At 44.5% G+C, this 15,357-nt stretch overlaps 1 protein-coding gene across 1 annotated transcript; it reads left to right on the top strand.

The window, feature by feature from the left end:
• Positions 1–13,485: 13,485 nt before the first annotated feature.
• LOC100756234 (tripartite motif-containing protein 60) lies at positions 13,486–14,925 on the top strand. Its single transcript, XM_027394051.2, has one exon. The coding sequence runs from the start codon at positions 13,486–13,488 to the stop codon at positions 14,923–14,925; it is 1,440 nt and encodes a 479-aa protein (XP_027249852.1).
• Positions 14,926–15,357: the final 432 nt, after the last annotated feature.

Here is a 15,357-nt window from a genome sequence, read left to right as displayed (position 1 = left end):
TAACAAAATAGCAATAAAAAGGGTGGTATGTGCCTCGCCTGAGTGAGCCACTGCCTTCCCCCGTCCGCATCTGTTCCAGCCTTCCTCATTCCCTTCTTCCTCTTGCGTTTGACTGAAATCCAACTCCACCTTTGGCACAGAATCCATCCCTGTCCAAACCGGTGTGTCCACGATGGACACGATGGACTACTGTCAGTATTCCACGTGGAATACTGACAGTATTCCACGATGGAATACTGTCCATCATGCAGAAGCTCCTCTGGGGATCCCTTCCTCCGTGGTTAGGGCTTCTCGGGGAAGAATGCTTCTACCCTCCCCATTCCGCAGCTATGTGGTACACTTTCCATCACTTTTGGTTTTATCTTTGTGTGGGGGTGGGGTGGGGGTGTTGTTGTGGAGTGGATGGAAACCAGGGCCCTAGGAGTGTTAGGCTCAACTGAGCTACTTGCCCAGTTCGTTTCCTTTCACTCCCATATCCATCTCTCCAGGAGCCAGGACCTTGTACTTGCTAACCAAGTGCCGTGTCACCCGATTAAGCCCCCAAGTCCTGTGTTTTGTTTTGTTGGTTTTTGATTCATTTTGATCTTATATGGAGAATGGAGTGATGGCCCCGAAGGTAGATAAGAGCATGTGAAGTATCAGATCTCTTGGAACCGGAACTGGAGTTACAGCTGTTTATAATCTACCATGAGGATGCTGGGAATTGAACTCAGGCAGTCTGGAAGAGCATCCTCCTAACCACTGAGCCATCTCTGCAGCACCCTAATTTTTAGTTTTAATTGCGTGCGTGCATGCATGTGTGCGTGCGTGTGTGTGTGTGTCTGTGTGTCTGCACATGAGCTGGGACTGAACAAAAAGGCAGTTGTTACCTTCCTGCTGTGGGTGCTGGGAACCCAACTTTGTTCTTCTGAAAGAGCAGCACATGTCCTCACAGCTGAATCACTTCTCCTGATTTTATTTTTAATTTTAAATTTAAATTATTTAAATCTGATTTTATTTTTAAATTTATTTTTATGTTACCTGCATTGGGGTTTTATCTGTATGTATGTCTGTGTGAGGGTGTCAGATCCCCTGGAACTAGAGTTACAGACAGATGTGAGCTGCCTTGTGGGTGCTGAGACTGAATTCTGGTCCTTTGGAAAAACAGCCAGTGCTCTCAGCTGCTGAGCCATCTCTCTAGGTCCTTATTACTGTTCTTTTAAAACCAAGGTGAGAGAGGGAGAGAGAGAGAGAGAGAGAGAGAGAGAGAGAGAGAGAGAGAGAGAGAGAGAGAGAGGTTTCAAGTAGTTCAGGCAGGCTTTGAACTCCTAATCCTCCTGCCTGCTTCTCTAAAGTACAAGCTCCACCACCATCTCACAGAATGTTGTTAAGTTTTAAAGCTATTTTTTATTTATTCTTGAGATTTTTATCAGTATTAGTTGAGAAGCCCCTTGAAGACAAAATTTGGCGCTTTAACCATGGGGTACAAACTTTTTCTTAATATAATGGCCTGAGCACTTCCACAGGGTTCCTGTGTTCACTTTGTACTCTGTAGCATATCCAGGCTGACTAGAACTGAATCAAACACAGAAAACAGGCTTAGTTGTTTTTACTGTTGTTTGAAACAGGGCCTCAAGATGCAGCCTAGGTGACCTGGCACTCACTATGAAGCTGGCCTTCGCCTCACAAAAATCTACCTGCCTCTGCCTCCTGAGTGATGGGATAATGGGCATGTGCCACCATACACAGCTGGAAAGCGACAAATTTTACAGTCAGTCATGCTCAGAGAAAATCCTTAATGCACCTAAACTAAGTTAAAGCAAAACCAGAAAACAAATTTATATAAGAGATAGATAATTGTAATACTTGTTTATAATATACCTGTCACTGCTTTATATTTGCATATAACTAATGTATACACAAAATTATCTACCATTATAGCAAATAATGACGACTCTTTACAAGACAGAGTCCGCTCACCTACTTAGCCCTTCAACCTTACTACATAGACCCAGCTCACCTTAAATTCAGTGTGTGGGATTACAGGCTTGAGCCACCCCTGGTGTATTGCTTTTCATTTTGCTTTGAGGTCTGTGTGTGATGGGATAGATCTCCTGGCTTGTTTATGCTCACTATATAACTGAGGATGGTCTTGAACTTCTGATCCTCCTGACTATCTTCCCAGTGCTTTGGTCCACAAGTGCCAGGGTTTACATTACCACTGTACCTTTCTGTTTCTTTCTTTCCTTTTCTTTCTTTCTTTTTTTTAAAGATTCATTTATTTATTGTGAATACAACATACTGCCTCCAAAAAGTATGTCTGCACACCAGAAGAGTATATATCTCATTATAGATAGTTATGAGCCACCATGTGGTTGCTGGGAATTGAACTCAGGATCTCTTGAAGAGCAGCCAGTGCTCCTAACCTCTGAGCCATCTCTCTAGCCCCCCTTTCTCTGTTTCTTTCTTTGTTGCTCAACTGACCTTGAACTCCTGGGTTCGAGTGATGCTCTTGCTTAATTCTCAGGTTGTGGGTTCTGGGTACCATGGGTATGCAGCATTTTTTTTTTTTAATTAGTCACCTATTGAAATCAGGTGAACTGTGTTAGTACCAGGCACATATGTATGGAATGTTACTGCAGCTGGAGAATTCCGCAAAGTCAGTTTGAAAAGTACTTAAGTTCATCTCCAATCTGTTGTATTTGGCAAGCTGTTGTGTTTCTCTGATCCAGCTGCTGATTTGCCCCCAATCGAGAACTGTTTCTTACTTTTTCTTCCTGCTCCCTTCAAATTTCCAATTTTTATCATTTTTTAGATTTAGTTTTGTAACTTACACTACAGAAAAAACAAGTCATCAGATGACCTTAATCCCACCCAATTCCTTGCACCTTGCTCATCCTTCCTCTCTTTTTGGAGCTACGGGAGACATCTTGCCACAGGTGCCTCCCACTCTCTCAGCCTCTTTTCTTTCTTTGGGCCACATGTGAGCATGGAGCTTTAACTGCTAACAAGCCTACATCCTAAAACAAATGCAGCCACACGCTGACATACCTCTCAGCATCTCATGACTGGTGAGCAGTCATCCTTTCAGTTCATGCTTTTGCAGCCTACTCTAATCTGTTTATAATCCCTGAAAATGATTATCACTGGGCCAGTGAGATGACTCAGCAGATGATACCCACAAGGCAGAAGGAGAGAACAGATTCCATCAGGTTGTCCTCTGGCCTCTCTATGTGTGCGCCGGAACACAGACGAAGTGAAAATTTTTATCTGGCCATCAGTCATTTTTCTTTCTAGATGAATTTGGAGAGTTTTCAGTCTGCTGTTGGTATGTTGTCTTGATTGAGAGTTTGAGTCTAGCCTAGGGTACATAGTGAACTAGTGAGAGCAGTTTACTACAAACATAAAGCCCCTTCCCAGGTTCCAGGACAAAACACCTCCTCATTGTATCTGGCCCTCCATGCCCTCTGAGCAGTGGCTTCCCACCTTGCAAGCTAGAGTGTATCTGTACACTTTCTGCCCTTGGGATGGCTCAGAAGGTAAAGGCATGTGCTGCCAGACCTGAGGACCAGAGTTTATTCCTGGGACCCACATAGTAGAAGGAGAGAACAGACTCCCTCAGGTTGTCCTGACCTCCACACGTGTGCACATACCCACTATAAATTCATAAATAGAAGATAAATGTAACTTTTTGAAAAACAAAAGATATCAAGAGACCATTTTGTCTAGTGAATGAAATACTCAAAATTAACATTTTTAGGGGCTGGAGAATCAGCTGCTCAGGGGTGAAAACCATCGCTGCTGATACCAGACCCCAGTTCCTGTCCAGTGTCTGCATCACAACCTCAGTCACTCAAGTCACTCAAGCTCCAGGGCATCTGAAATCTGAAGGCTTCCAGCTTCCCCAGACACTTGATCTCTTTCTCTCTCTCTCTCTCTCTCTCTCTCTCTCTCTCTCTCTCTCTCTCTCTCTCCCCCCCCTCTCTCTCTCTCTCTCTCTCTCTCACACACACACAATAATTTAAAAAAAATAACATTTACTGGTTTGAAGTAAATACCTGATTTAGATGATAAAAACAAAACAAATCTAACTCCAAAACATTAAAGAAATCATTGAAATTGATAGTGGAGCAAATTAAGAGTAATAAGTGAAGAAATGTTCTTAGTAGTTTAACTTCATGCTTTGAAGAGCTACAGGAACTGTGCTGACACAATAATAAGTGCTTTGGGTCCAGGGAAACAGCTGAGTTTTCACAACTCTTTCCTCCCTTCTTCCCTCCCTCCCTTTCTTCCTCCCTCCTTCCCGCTCTCCCTCCCTCTTTCTTTTTGTTATTGAGATAGGGTCTATCTACATAGATAGCCCTGGCTGTCCTGGAACTCACTATTTAGAACAGGATAGCCTTGAACTCACAAAAACCTGCCTGCCTTGACCTCCTGATTGGGAGATTAAACGTGTCACAATGCCCAACTACTGTATCTTGATTAGACTTAAAAAGAAAAAACCAAACCTTTAGAATTGAGGGTATGTATATGTGTGATGTGGCTGTATGTGTTTGTGTTTGTATATGTGAGCGCACAAGTACACATGGAGGTTGGAGAACAGCCTTGAGTGTCATCTTCAGGAACACTCTCCATCTCCTTTGAGATGATTGCCACTGGCTTGCAGTTCATCAGTTTCTGGCTGGCAGAAGCCCCTGGCACCTTCCTGTCCCCAATTGTCAGTGCTAGGATGTAAATCTCCACCACTGTACAGTGTTCTCACAAGGTATGTGGGGACAACCATGGAATGAAATGAGCAGTCTGTTGCTGGAGACTGTGAGGAGGGAGACAGAGTGTGCTTGACGTGAAAGTCAGAAGCTAACTAGGGAAGCAGACTCCTGGGCCAGCATTCCCTTCTTGGACTAGGGGTATCTTTGGAGTCACCCTTCATTATGAATTCCTACTGGGATTAAAGGTGTGGGCCACAACCCCCAGCTCACGACTCAGAAGGAAAAGGAAGAGGAGCAGAAGAAAACTTTTATGTGAGACCTTTGCCCCCGCTCAGTCCACCCTCTGCTCTGGGGAGCACACCCCCCATCCCCACCTTCTACTTTTTCACCTTCTCCCTGTTGAAATAAACTTTGCTTACTGCTTGCCAAGTTAACACTTGTAGGAGCTGGGGAGATACTCAGGAGTTAAGAGAACTGGTTGCTCTTGAGGGACCCAAGCTGGCTAATAGCCACCTGTAACCTCACTCCCAGAGGATTTAATGTCCTGTTCTGGTCTCCACAGGCACTGCACACATGTACACAGACATACATGCTGGCAAAGTACCCACATACATAAAATACAAACAAAAATTAAAAATGACTTAAGAAAATAAAAATTAAGCACAGGTAAATTGATGTATTGAATAGCAGTTCTTACTGTACTACTATGTTTGTTTCTCCCAAATAGAAAAATCTCTGATTTCGTTGCCTCTACCAGAAGAAGAGAGAGAGAGCAAAGATGCCTGACCACCCCAGCATGACCCCAGCATGGCAGTAGTGTGGCAGCCTGGGAGTTATTATGCAAGCAGGAGTTGTCACAAAGTACCTTGAACGGCTTTCGGCTGTTGAGACTGTTCTTCCTGGATTTTCTTTGACAAGAAAGTAATAATATAAATGGAAAACAGACTAGGTTGAAGCACACTGGCTTGTCTGTAAAACCATCTCTTATCTTTTTCTATACATTATTTTATTGGTATATATTCATTACATATAGTGATGGATTTCATAAAGATATTTACATACAAGTGTGTCATGTACATTAACTATATCTACACAAGTGTACATCATGTACATTCATTATATTTACATGTATGTACATTCTATGTATTGACGATAATTGCACAGGTGTACTCTCTCCTTTCTCTCCCTTCACCCTCCCTTTCATTCACCCAGACAATTTTGTTTCTGCTTTAATGGCATGTACACATGAGTGGTTTTTGCACATTATTCTTCTTACATGGATTAAAAGAAAACTACTACTTTAATATTTATGTGTTTATTGAGTGTGGATGGGTGCCTCTGTGTGACAGAACTGTGTGGAGTTCAGAGAACAACTTCCAAAAGCCACTTTCCTTCTACCACGTGGGGACTAGGGATCAAAAGTAAGGTTGTCAGGCTTAGCAAGAGCTCCTTTGCTTCTGAACCATCTCACTGGCTCAAGAAAGCTGGTTTTGGTTTTGTTTTTAAGATTTATTTATTATGTATACTGTGTTCAGCTTGCAAGTAAGCCTGCATGCCAGAAGAGGGCACCAGATCTCATTATAGATGGTTGTGAGCCACCAAGTGGTGGCTAGGAGTTGAACTCAAGACTTTTTGGAAGAGCAGCCAGTGCTCTTTACCACTGAGCCATCTCTACTACCCAGAAAACTATTTTTTTAAGGAATGAGAATGTAGGTCAGTTAGTAGAGAGCTTGCCTATCATGAACAAAAGCCCTCATTTGATTGCCAACACTGAATAAAATGAGATATGATGACAAAACATCTAGCATCCCAACACTGGTGCAAGTGTGATCTATGCACATTAACACACACACACACACACACACACACACACACACGTATGTATCATACATACATACATGCCATCACACACACTCACACATGCCGTTACACACACACATGCCATCAGACCTATGTGGAGCAGGAGAGGCAGGAGGATCAAAAAGTTCAAGGTTATTTCAGGTCACACCGTCTGAGGTGATCCTTCAATACAGGAGACCTGTATCAAGTAAATACTACTGCAAGTTTGGCTGAGTGTGGTGGAACACACTTGTAATCCCAGGGCTGTGGAGGCTGAGGCAGGAAAATCAGGAACTTAAGACCTGCCTGCCTGGGACATAGCAGACCTTGTCTCAAAAAAAAAAAACAAAAAAAACAAAAAAAACAAAACAAACAAAAACAAACCAAATAGATAAATAAATAATAATATAAAGAAGGTAAGCCATGGTGGCACACCCCTTTAATCCCAGCACTCAGGAGGCAGAAAAGGGTGGATCTCTGAGTTGGAAGTCAGCCTGGTCTACAAAGCAAGTTCTAGGCCAGCCAAGGCTACACAGAGAAACCTTGCCAAAAAAAAAAAAAAGAAAGAAAGGCATGGTGGCACATGTCTTTTAATCCCAGCACTCAGGAGGCAGAGGCAGGACTATCACTGTGAGTTGGAGGTCAGCCTGGTCTACAGAGCAAGTTTCAGGACAGCCAGGGCTACACAGAAACCCTGTCTTGAAAACAGACAAACAAAAACAAGGAGAAGATGATCAATTGCATTGACTCGCTTTTCAGAGTAAAGAGAAAATACTTGATTTTTGTTTCATGTATGTAGGTGGTTTGCCTACCTGTATACATCATGTGTCCATGCAGTGCTTATGGAGTCCAGAGCATGCTCAACTGCTTATCGTCTCTCCAACACCAATATTACAGCACATTTAAGTTATTTCACTTTCCTTCCTTTCCACATGAAAAAAAAAAAAAATCCCAAAGAGCCTCAGAAATCGACTTGCCCATCTCATAATCACATTTCCTGCGTGGGGCATGCCCTTACCCTTTCAGCCGTTTGGGAACTAAATTATTTGAAGCCCCGAAGTTTTTTCAAGCTCTACTCAGCCTTGAAATTTGTTACCCTCAAATTCCTCCAACCACTTCATAACCATCCTTCAACTCTGGTGAATTTGAATTGTGGAATGGGGTAAATTCCATGGAGGGGTAGAATGCCGGACAATGCTGGCCCCCTGAGATGGAAACTTACCACTAAGGTACCGGTTCCTGTTCCACACCTTACCTTGCACCCCTAGCTGTGTGAAGCCGCTTTGCTGCAGGACTCGCCTCTGGTTCTGGGAGAATGGTGGTTAGCTTTCTTTGATTTTATAGTCTGGGTTTTCTTTGGCTGTTTGTTTTGTTCTTTCACATCTAATTTGTCATGAGACAATAGACAGGTGCCAGCAAGCCGGGGTTGGCGCGATGCAGCTGCGCCCAGTCACCTTTCTCTTTGGCTTCCTTCTTTTTCCCTTCACTTTGCCTTCACCTGTTTTAGGAAGCTGTCTCAGCCGGATCTGCTGCTCTGAGGCCTTGGCAAGAGGCTTTAGCTTGTCCAGACCCTTCCAGTTTGCCGTGGCGACATTCACAGGCCATTTCTTGTGAACCATCTCATCTATGTGGTCAAAGCAACAACTCCATGTTTTCTGAAAGACCTGGGGGACACCTTCCCTCTGTGCTTGCCTTTTCTTTATTAAATAGTGAAAACAGCCATTCTAGACCAAAGGAAGTTTCGAAATCAGCCGGCTGCCTTACTGTGTCCTCCAGCTGCCCTCAAAAACAAAAGAACTGCCCCAAGACTGGAGAAGGTCACCAGGAGGAATCAAATGGTTGCTTCGTTGCTTGGCCAATCAGGGCATTCACCTGTGGCTCTTAGGCACGTGGCCAGCTGAGGGGGCCAGCTGAGGGCATGAGTAGTACCAATCCCCGACCACTTCCAGTGGAGCCTCCAATCACCGCGTAGGCACGACCACGAGCAGGACTGCCCTTCGTGTGGAAGTTTGCTCTTAGGTCTGTTCTGTGCAGCTCCCTCTGCTTCCTGCAGAGTGTGGTGTCAGCTGCACGACCAGCCATCTTTACCCACAGGTAAAGTGTGAGCACGGCGTCTGTGACACGTGGCTGGCAGAATTTCTGATCGAGTTGAGATGGACTATTTTTCACAAAAATATTACAATAGACAGTTATGGTTTGTGAATGTTGCTCATAGGCTCCTGTGTTTGGACACTTGTGTAACGATAATTCTTTCCACCAGTTGCCTGGGTTCTGCCGCCACTTTGTGGCCCCAAATAATGCCTGGTGATGCTATTGGGGAAGGTGATGTCCCAGTGGTCTCCAACCCATTTCTTGTCCATGTTCACTCAGGTTTAGTTTAATTGGCGGGGAAGGAGGGTATGTGAAGGTCAGAGGACAGGTTAGGGAAGTCAGTTTTTACCTTCCACCTTTTTGATGTTTGTTTTTATTTTGAGGCAGGGTCTGGCTGCCCTGAAACTCATTATGTGGTCCAGGTTAGCCTCAGATCCATAGAGATCAGCCTCTCTCCAGCCACCACCCCCCACCTCCTAATCCCCAATGCTGGGATTTTAGGAGTGCATAACCACACCTGGCTGCCTTCCCTTTTGTTTGTTTGGTTGGTTGGTTGGTTGCTTGCTTGCTTGCTTGCTTGCTTGCTTGCTTGGATTTTGGAGACACGGTTTTTCTGTGTACCACCAACTGTCTTGGAACTCACTCTGTAAACCAGGCTGGCCTTGAACTCAGAGATCCCTTCTGTCTCTGCCTCCACCTCTCTAGTGCTGGGATTAAAAATGGCCACCACAGTCGGCTCTGCCTTCCACCTTTAAGAAAAATAATATGTATTAATTTATGTGTATATGTGTAGGGGTGCATGCATGCCATGGTGCAGCTGTGAAGGTCACAGGACAGCTTGCAGGTACTACTCCTCTTCCTCCCCCCTGTAGTATCAGGGGTTAAACGCCGGTGTTCGGGTTTGACAGCAAGTGCTTTAACCTGCTAAGCCATCTTGCCAGCTCGCCATCTTGGTTGCTTGCATTTTCTTGTTTATGTATGGAAGTATTTTGCCCACTTGTATGTATATATTTGTACCATGTGCATGTCTGGTGCCTGCAGAGGCCAGAAGGGGTTGAATTCCCTAGAACTGGGGTGACACTTTTTTCTTTTCTTTTTTCTTTTCTTTCTGCCATCTAAGTCCTGGGGCTGAACCCTCTGCAAGAGCAGAAAGTGCTCTTAAATGTTGACCATCTCTCCAGCCTCCCCCACCCCACTCCACCAACACATACCTTGTTTTTTTCAGGCAGGGTCTCTCTCTCTCTCTCTCTCTCTCTCTCTCTCTGTCTGTCTCTGTCTCTGGTTCTTTTTTTATTTAATTTTTTTTCATTTTATATACCAACCCCAGTTCCCCCTCCCTCCCTGTTATGATAAATCTTTCTGCCAAAAGCCACCGAGCCCCACCGCCACGTGTACCCTTTACACAAGCTGCCCGCCCGAGTTAGGCCCAAATAAATACCCAGAAACTTGTATTAGGTTTAAAGCTGCTTGGCCAATGACTAGGATTCCTCATCTGTTAGCTCAGTCTTAACTATCATAAATCTATATATGTTATAAGACTTATCTTATTGGACGCCTTATTGGCGTCCCTCCTTGTCGGTGGATCACATCCTGCCACTGGAGGAGGAAGGGGAAAAAGGGGCGCTTCTTGTTTCTCCTTCGCTTAAATATGAGTCTCCTTGCTATGCCACTTCCTGCCTGGATCACACTTCTCTACTACGTTTCCCAGAATCCTCTTTGACTCCTAATCCTGTCTACTTGCTGTCTCATTGGCCAAACAGTATTTTATTTAACACTCAATAAGATAAACATACACAGAAGTACTTCCCCCATCACCTCCCCTTCTTCCATCCCAACCTCCCCCTCTTCCCACCCCCCCCATCCACTCCTCAGAGGGAGTAAGGCCAGGTTAGCCTCTGGCATACAAAGTTGAGGCAGGACCAAAGCCCCTATCCCCTGTATTAAGGTTGAGCAAAGTATCTCAGCATAGGGAATGGGCTCCAAAAAGCCAATTCATGGACCCAGGATAAGTCCTGGTCCCACTGTCAGGGGCCTATTCAACAGATCAAGCCATATAACTGTCACCCACATGCAGAGGGCCTAGTTTGGTCCAATGCAGATTCCCAGCTGTCAGTGCAGAATCATGAGTTCCCAATAGCTTGGGTCAGCTGTCTCTGTGGTTTTCTCAATCATGATCTTGATCCACGCCCCTTGCTTATAAAACCTCTCCTCCCCAACTGGACTCCCGGAGCTCAACCCAGTGCTTGGCTGTGGGTCACTGCATCTGCTTCCCTCAGTTACTGGATGAAGGTTCTATAATGACAATCAGGGTAGTCACTAATCTGATTATAGGAAAAGGCCGGTTCAGACACCCTCTCCACTCTTGCTAGGAGTCTTAGCTGGGGTTATCCTTGTGGATTCCTGGGAATTTCCCTAGCACCAGGTTTCTCCCTAACCCCATAATGGCTCCCTCTATCAAGATGTCTCTTTTTCTTGCTCTCTCCCTCTGTCCTTCATGCAACTGGGCCATCTCAATCCCTCATGTGCCTACCTACTACCCTCCCTTTTACCCTTGAGGCCTCCCAGGTTATCCAGGAGATCTTAACTATTTTTCTTCCTGGGGTCCTCCATGTGTGTCTCTTTTAGGGTTCCCCGTTTTACATAGCTTCTCTTTGTAGGTAAAAATCTCTCTAGATTCTAGCCTGGTTATCCTTTGTTTTACATCTAGTATCCACTTATGAGTGAATATATACTGAGTTTGTCTTTCTGTGTCTGGGTTACCTCACTCAGGATGATTTTCTCTAGTTCCACCTATTGCCTCAGGCAGAGTCTTTGTTTCTGTGGCTGCTCAGTGTACTCCAAGTTTGCCGTCTCAGAAACTCTGGCCAAGCCTCCTGTTTCCACTTGTATCTCACTGGGAGGTGGGATTATAAACGACAAGCTACTGCATCTGGCTGTTGTATGTATTCTAGGAATTGAACTCAAGTTGCCAGGCTTGCAGAACAGGCACTGTCGCTCATTGAGCTGTCTCCCGATCTGATTGGCATTTTAATTTATTTTTTAATGATTTCTTAAAAAAAAAAAAAAGTATCTGCAAAAATGTCTGGATGAAGGGCTGGAGAGGTGGCTCAGAGGTTAAGAGCACTGACTGCTCTTCCAGAGGTCCTGAGTTCAATCAGTGCCCTCTTCTGGTGTGCAGATATAAATGGAAGCAGAATGTTGTATACATAATAAAATAAATAAAATCTTTAAAAAGAAATGTCTGGGTGAGAGTGTTGGAAGCCCACTGGAGTTGTACAGACAGTTGTGAGCTGCCATTTGGGTGTTGGGAATTGAACCTGGGTCCTCTGGAAGAATAGCCAGTACTTCCAAACCACTGAGTCAACTTGTCAGCCCTGATAAGATTTTTTGTTTTTGTCTTTACTCTTTTTGAAACAGGGTTTCTCTGTGTGGCCCTGGCTGTCCTGGAACTCACTCTGTAGACCAGGCTGGCCTTGAATTCACAGATATCCACCTGCCTTTGCCTCCTGAGTGCTGGGATTAAAGGCTTGCACCACCACGGCCAGCTGGTATTTTTTGTTTTTAATTTTTTGGTGTTTTGTTGGCTTGAGCTAGAGTATCATATCTCAGCCTGTCCCAGAACTCACTATGTATCCAAAGCTGTCTTGGATCCCTCTCATCCCGCCTCTACCTCCCTAGTGATGTAAATCTAGTTGTTCCAGATCATGCCCATTTTTTTGTTATTGTTTTAAATTTCTTATTTATTCTGTTTTTTGAATCAACCCACACTGTGACCTGATAGTCTAGAAGGCCTGATCCCTAATCCTCTTGTCTCTACCTCCCACTAAGCCTGACTTGTAATGCCAGATTTTATGTTATGTTTTGTCTGACGGTAGGTTAGATTTACTTATTTTAGGTGCATGAGTGGTTTGTGTGCATGTATGTATGGGTACCACATGTGTTCCTATGCCCCTGAAATTCAGAAGGCTGCCTCTGATTCCCTGGAAATGGAATTATGTGTGGTTGTAAGCCACCATGTGGGTGGGAATTATGTGTGGTTGTGAGCCACCATGTGGGTACTGGGAACTGAACACGGGCCCTCTGCAAAAGCAGTAAGTGCTCTGACTGCCAGGCCATCTCACCACCTTGTGTTACAGTTTGTTCATAATTGATAGTGAATTAAACCTGCAGTATAAATGTGCCATACTTTCACCTAATGGTTTTTGCAATCATAATTTTTTCAAAATTATTTAGTGAGTGTGTGCATGTGTGTGCCCCTAAACAGGTTATGTGTCCACACAGCCGGGGCATGGAGGTCAAAGGGCAAGTTTCAAGAGTCAGAGACAGGTGGGTCTCTGTGAGTTCTCTGTGAGTTTGAGGCCAGCTTGACCTACAGAGTGAGTTCCAGGACAAGCTCCAAAGCTACAGAGAAACCCTGTTTCAAAAAAAAAAAAAAAGAAAAAGAAAAAAAAAGTTGGTTCCTCCTGTGATGTGGGTCTCAGGTCCTGTGTACATGGGGTTCTTGTGTGGTTGTTTTAATATATTGCTGAACACAACGTTTGATTTTTAAACTCCCATGTCTTATCTCTCCCATAGGAAGGATTTATTTTCTTGGGTGTGGAGCAACTTTCCTGAGCAAGAAAACTTGACTTGCCTACAGATCACTGAGCAGGGAGAGCAACAGCCTAGCTGACATGTGGTAATATGCAGCAGGCCTGGGTTCTGGATTCTCATCCCTCTCCCCTGTAAGGTCCCTAGGACTAAGCAAGTTTGCAGAAGCCATTGTCAACAAGACAGTGAATCTAAAAGCTGGTCAGTGTCCAGATCTCAGGGACAACCAGAGCTTGCTGGTCTTGAGCTGCAGGGGACCAGGCCTTCCAGAAGCAGCATGTCATCTCCCACAAAACTGCAAGGTTCCATGGAGCTCAAAGCAGCACAGGTTGACCTCCAAGCAGAGGCCCACTGTCCCATCTGTAAGGAAGACTTCAAAAACCGAGTGACCATTGGGTGCAGGCATGACTTCTGTCATGCCTGCATCAGTGAGTTCTGGAAGGATCGAAAGGGTAGTTTCCCCTGCCCTGTTTGCCACTTTAATTGTCCAGAAGGGAAGTTTTGGAGTCATGAACATCTGAGTCAAGCTACTGAAGTCTCCCAGCCGCTCCCAGTAAAAAAGATCAGGAACAGCCCACAAGGAACGTGTTCTTCTGAGATGCGGCCACAGCCTCCAGCCCCCTGCAGTGGGAAGGACCAAGAGGTTTTCTCCCCCAGCCCCACAAGTCACTTTGTTTGGCCCATAGAGGATGCTGCCCTCTGTACTAGGGAACAAATTGAATTTTACATTAAAATGTGGAGGGAGAAAGTGGAGCCAGCCGAAAAAGCCATTGCCACCCAAAGGAGAAGATCACTAGAGCTGAAGAGAAGGGTACACCTCAGACGAGAAGAGGTAATGTCTGAATACCAACAATATATGTTGATTCTCCAGAATGAAGAAAAGAGCATTCTTGAGCAGTTAGAAAATGAAAAGGTGATTGCATTAGCCAAAATGAATAAAAACCTAGAAAATTTCTCAGAACACATGTCTTCATTAAAGTGTCTGTTGATGGAGGTAGAGAAAAAGTGTGCTAAGTCAGAACTGGAATTGCTGGCAAGTGTGAAAGATGTTTACAAGCGAAACAAAAACTTAGAATGCCCCAGGATAGTCTTCTTCGAACTGAAAGTGCGTAGCCTCGTGCTTCCTCCACAGTATTCTGGCTTGGACAGAATCATCAAGCAATTTCACGTTGATGTCACTCTAGATCCTGAAACAGCACATTGTAGACTTGATGTCTCTGAAGACAAAAAAGCTGTGCTCTATGGGCAGATGAAAGAGTTGCCAAATAACCAGAGAAGATTCCACATGTACCCCATTGTTCTGGGGTCTGAGGGATATAGCTCTGGCAGACAATACTGGGAGGTAGCTGTAGAACACATGTGTGACTGGTTCCTGGGGGTCTGTAAAGAGCCTTTCCCCAGGAGTATGGACAGGAGCAAGAACGAACAACAACCGTTTTCATTGCAGGATGGATTATGGGGGGTTGGGTTAACCAGCTGCCAGGATTATATTGGATTGGGCCTTAAGAAAATTGATCTTCTACCAAAGGTAGCGCCTAATAGGGTTGGAATTTTTTTAGACTCTGACCTGCATGAGGTTTCGTTTTACAATTTGAGTGATAAGTCCCTTCTGTGCCATTTTAGTGACTGTGCTAGCGGTGCACTTTGGCCATATTTCTACACTGGATATGCCTCTGTGCCTCTGAAGATCTGCACAGCTGAAGATCCTGAGTGGTGAGAAGTCAGAACCACCAGAGAATCTAGTCAGCGGGTTCCGGGAGGGGGCCTGCTTTTTAGACTTTTCATTATAACAGTCACAATAGTTTTGTTTTGAATCTGCTTCCAAAGGAGTTAGAGTGCCTACTTCATACATTATGGGCCCAATTAAAATGTGTCTTGGTGATCCTTAAAATAATTGAAAAGTCTGTTACGCCAGCAGTTGCCAATAAAAATTCATCGATGTCAGTCCATGTTGATCATCTACATATTTCCTCTTTAATAAAAATTAAGCTCTTCACTGTTTGAAAAGCCATCTTGATATTGTTCACTGGTCCTGGCTACATAATCCCAGCAACCACAGCCACCACCTGTCTCCTCTGCTGCTGTCTGGCAAAGACCTTGAACTTTTTCCCATTGCTGTCAGACAGTTTCGGACATGAGTCCTGAGGTC

The sequence above is a fragment of the Cricetulus griseus genome, assembly GCF_003668045.3.
Source record: "Cricetulus griseus strain 17A/GY chromosome 1 unlocalized genomic scaffold, alternate assembly CriGri-PICRH-1.0 chr1_0, whole genome shotgun sequence".
NCBI lineage: Eukaryota > Metazoa > Chordata > Mammalia > Rodentia > Cricetidae > Cricetulus > Cricetulus griseus.
Note: the sequence above shows the minus strand (reverse complement) of the source record. Positions and strands in the feature narration are given on the sequence as shown.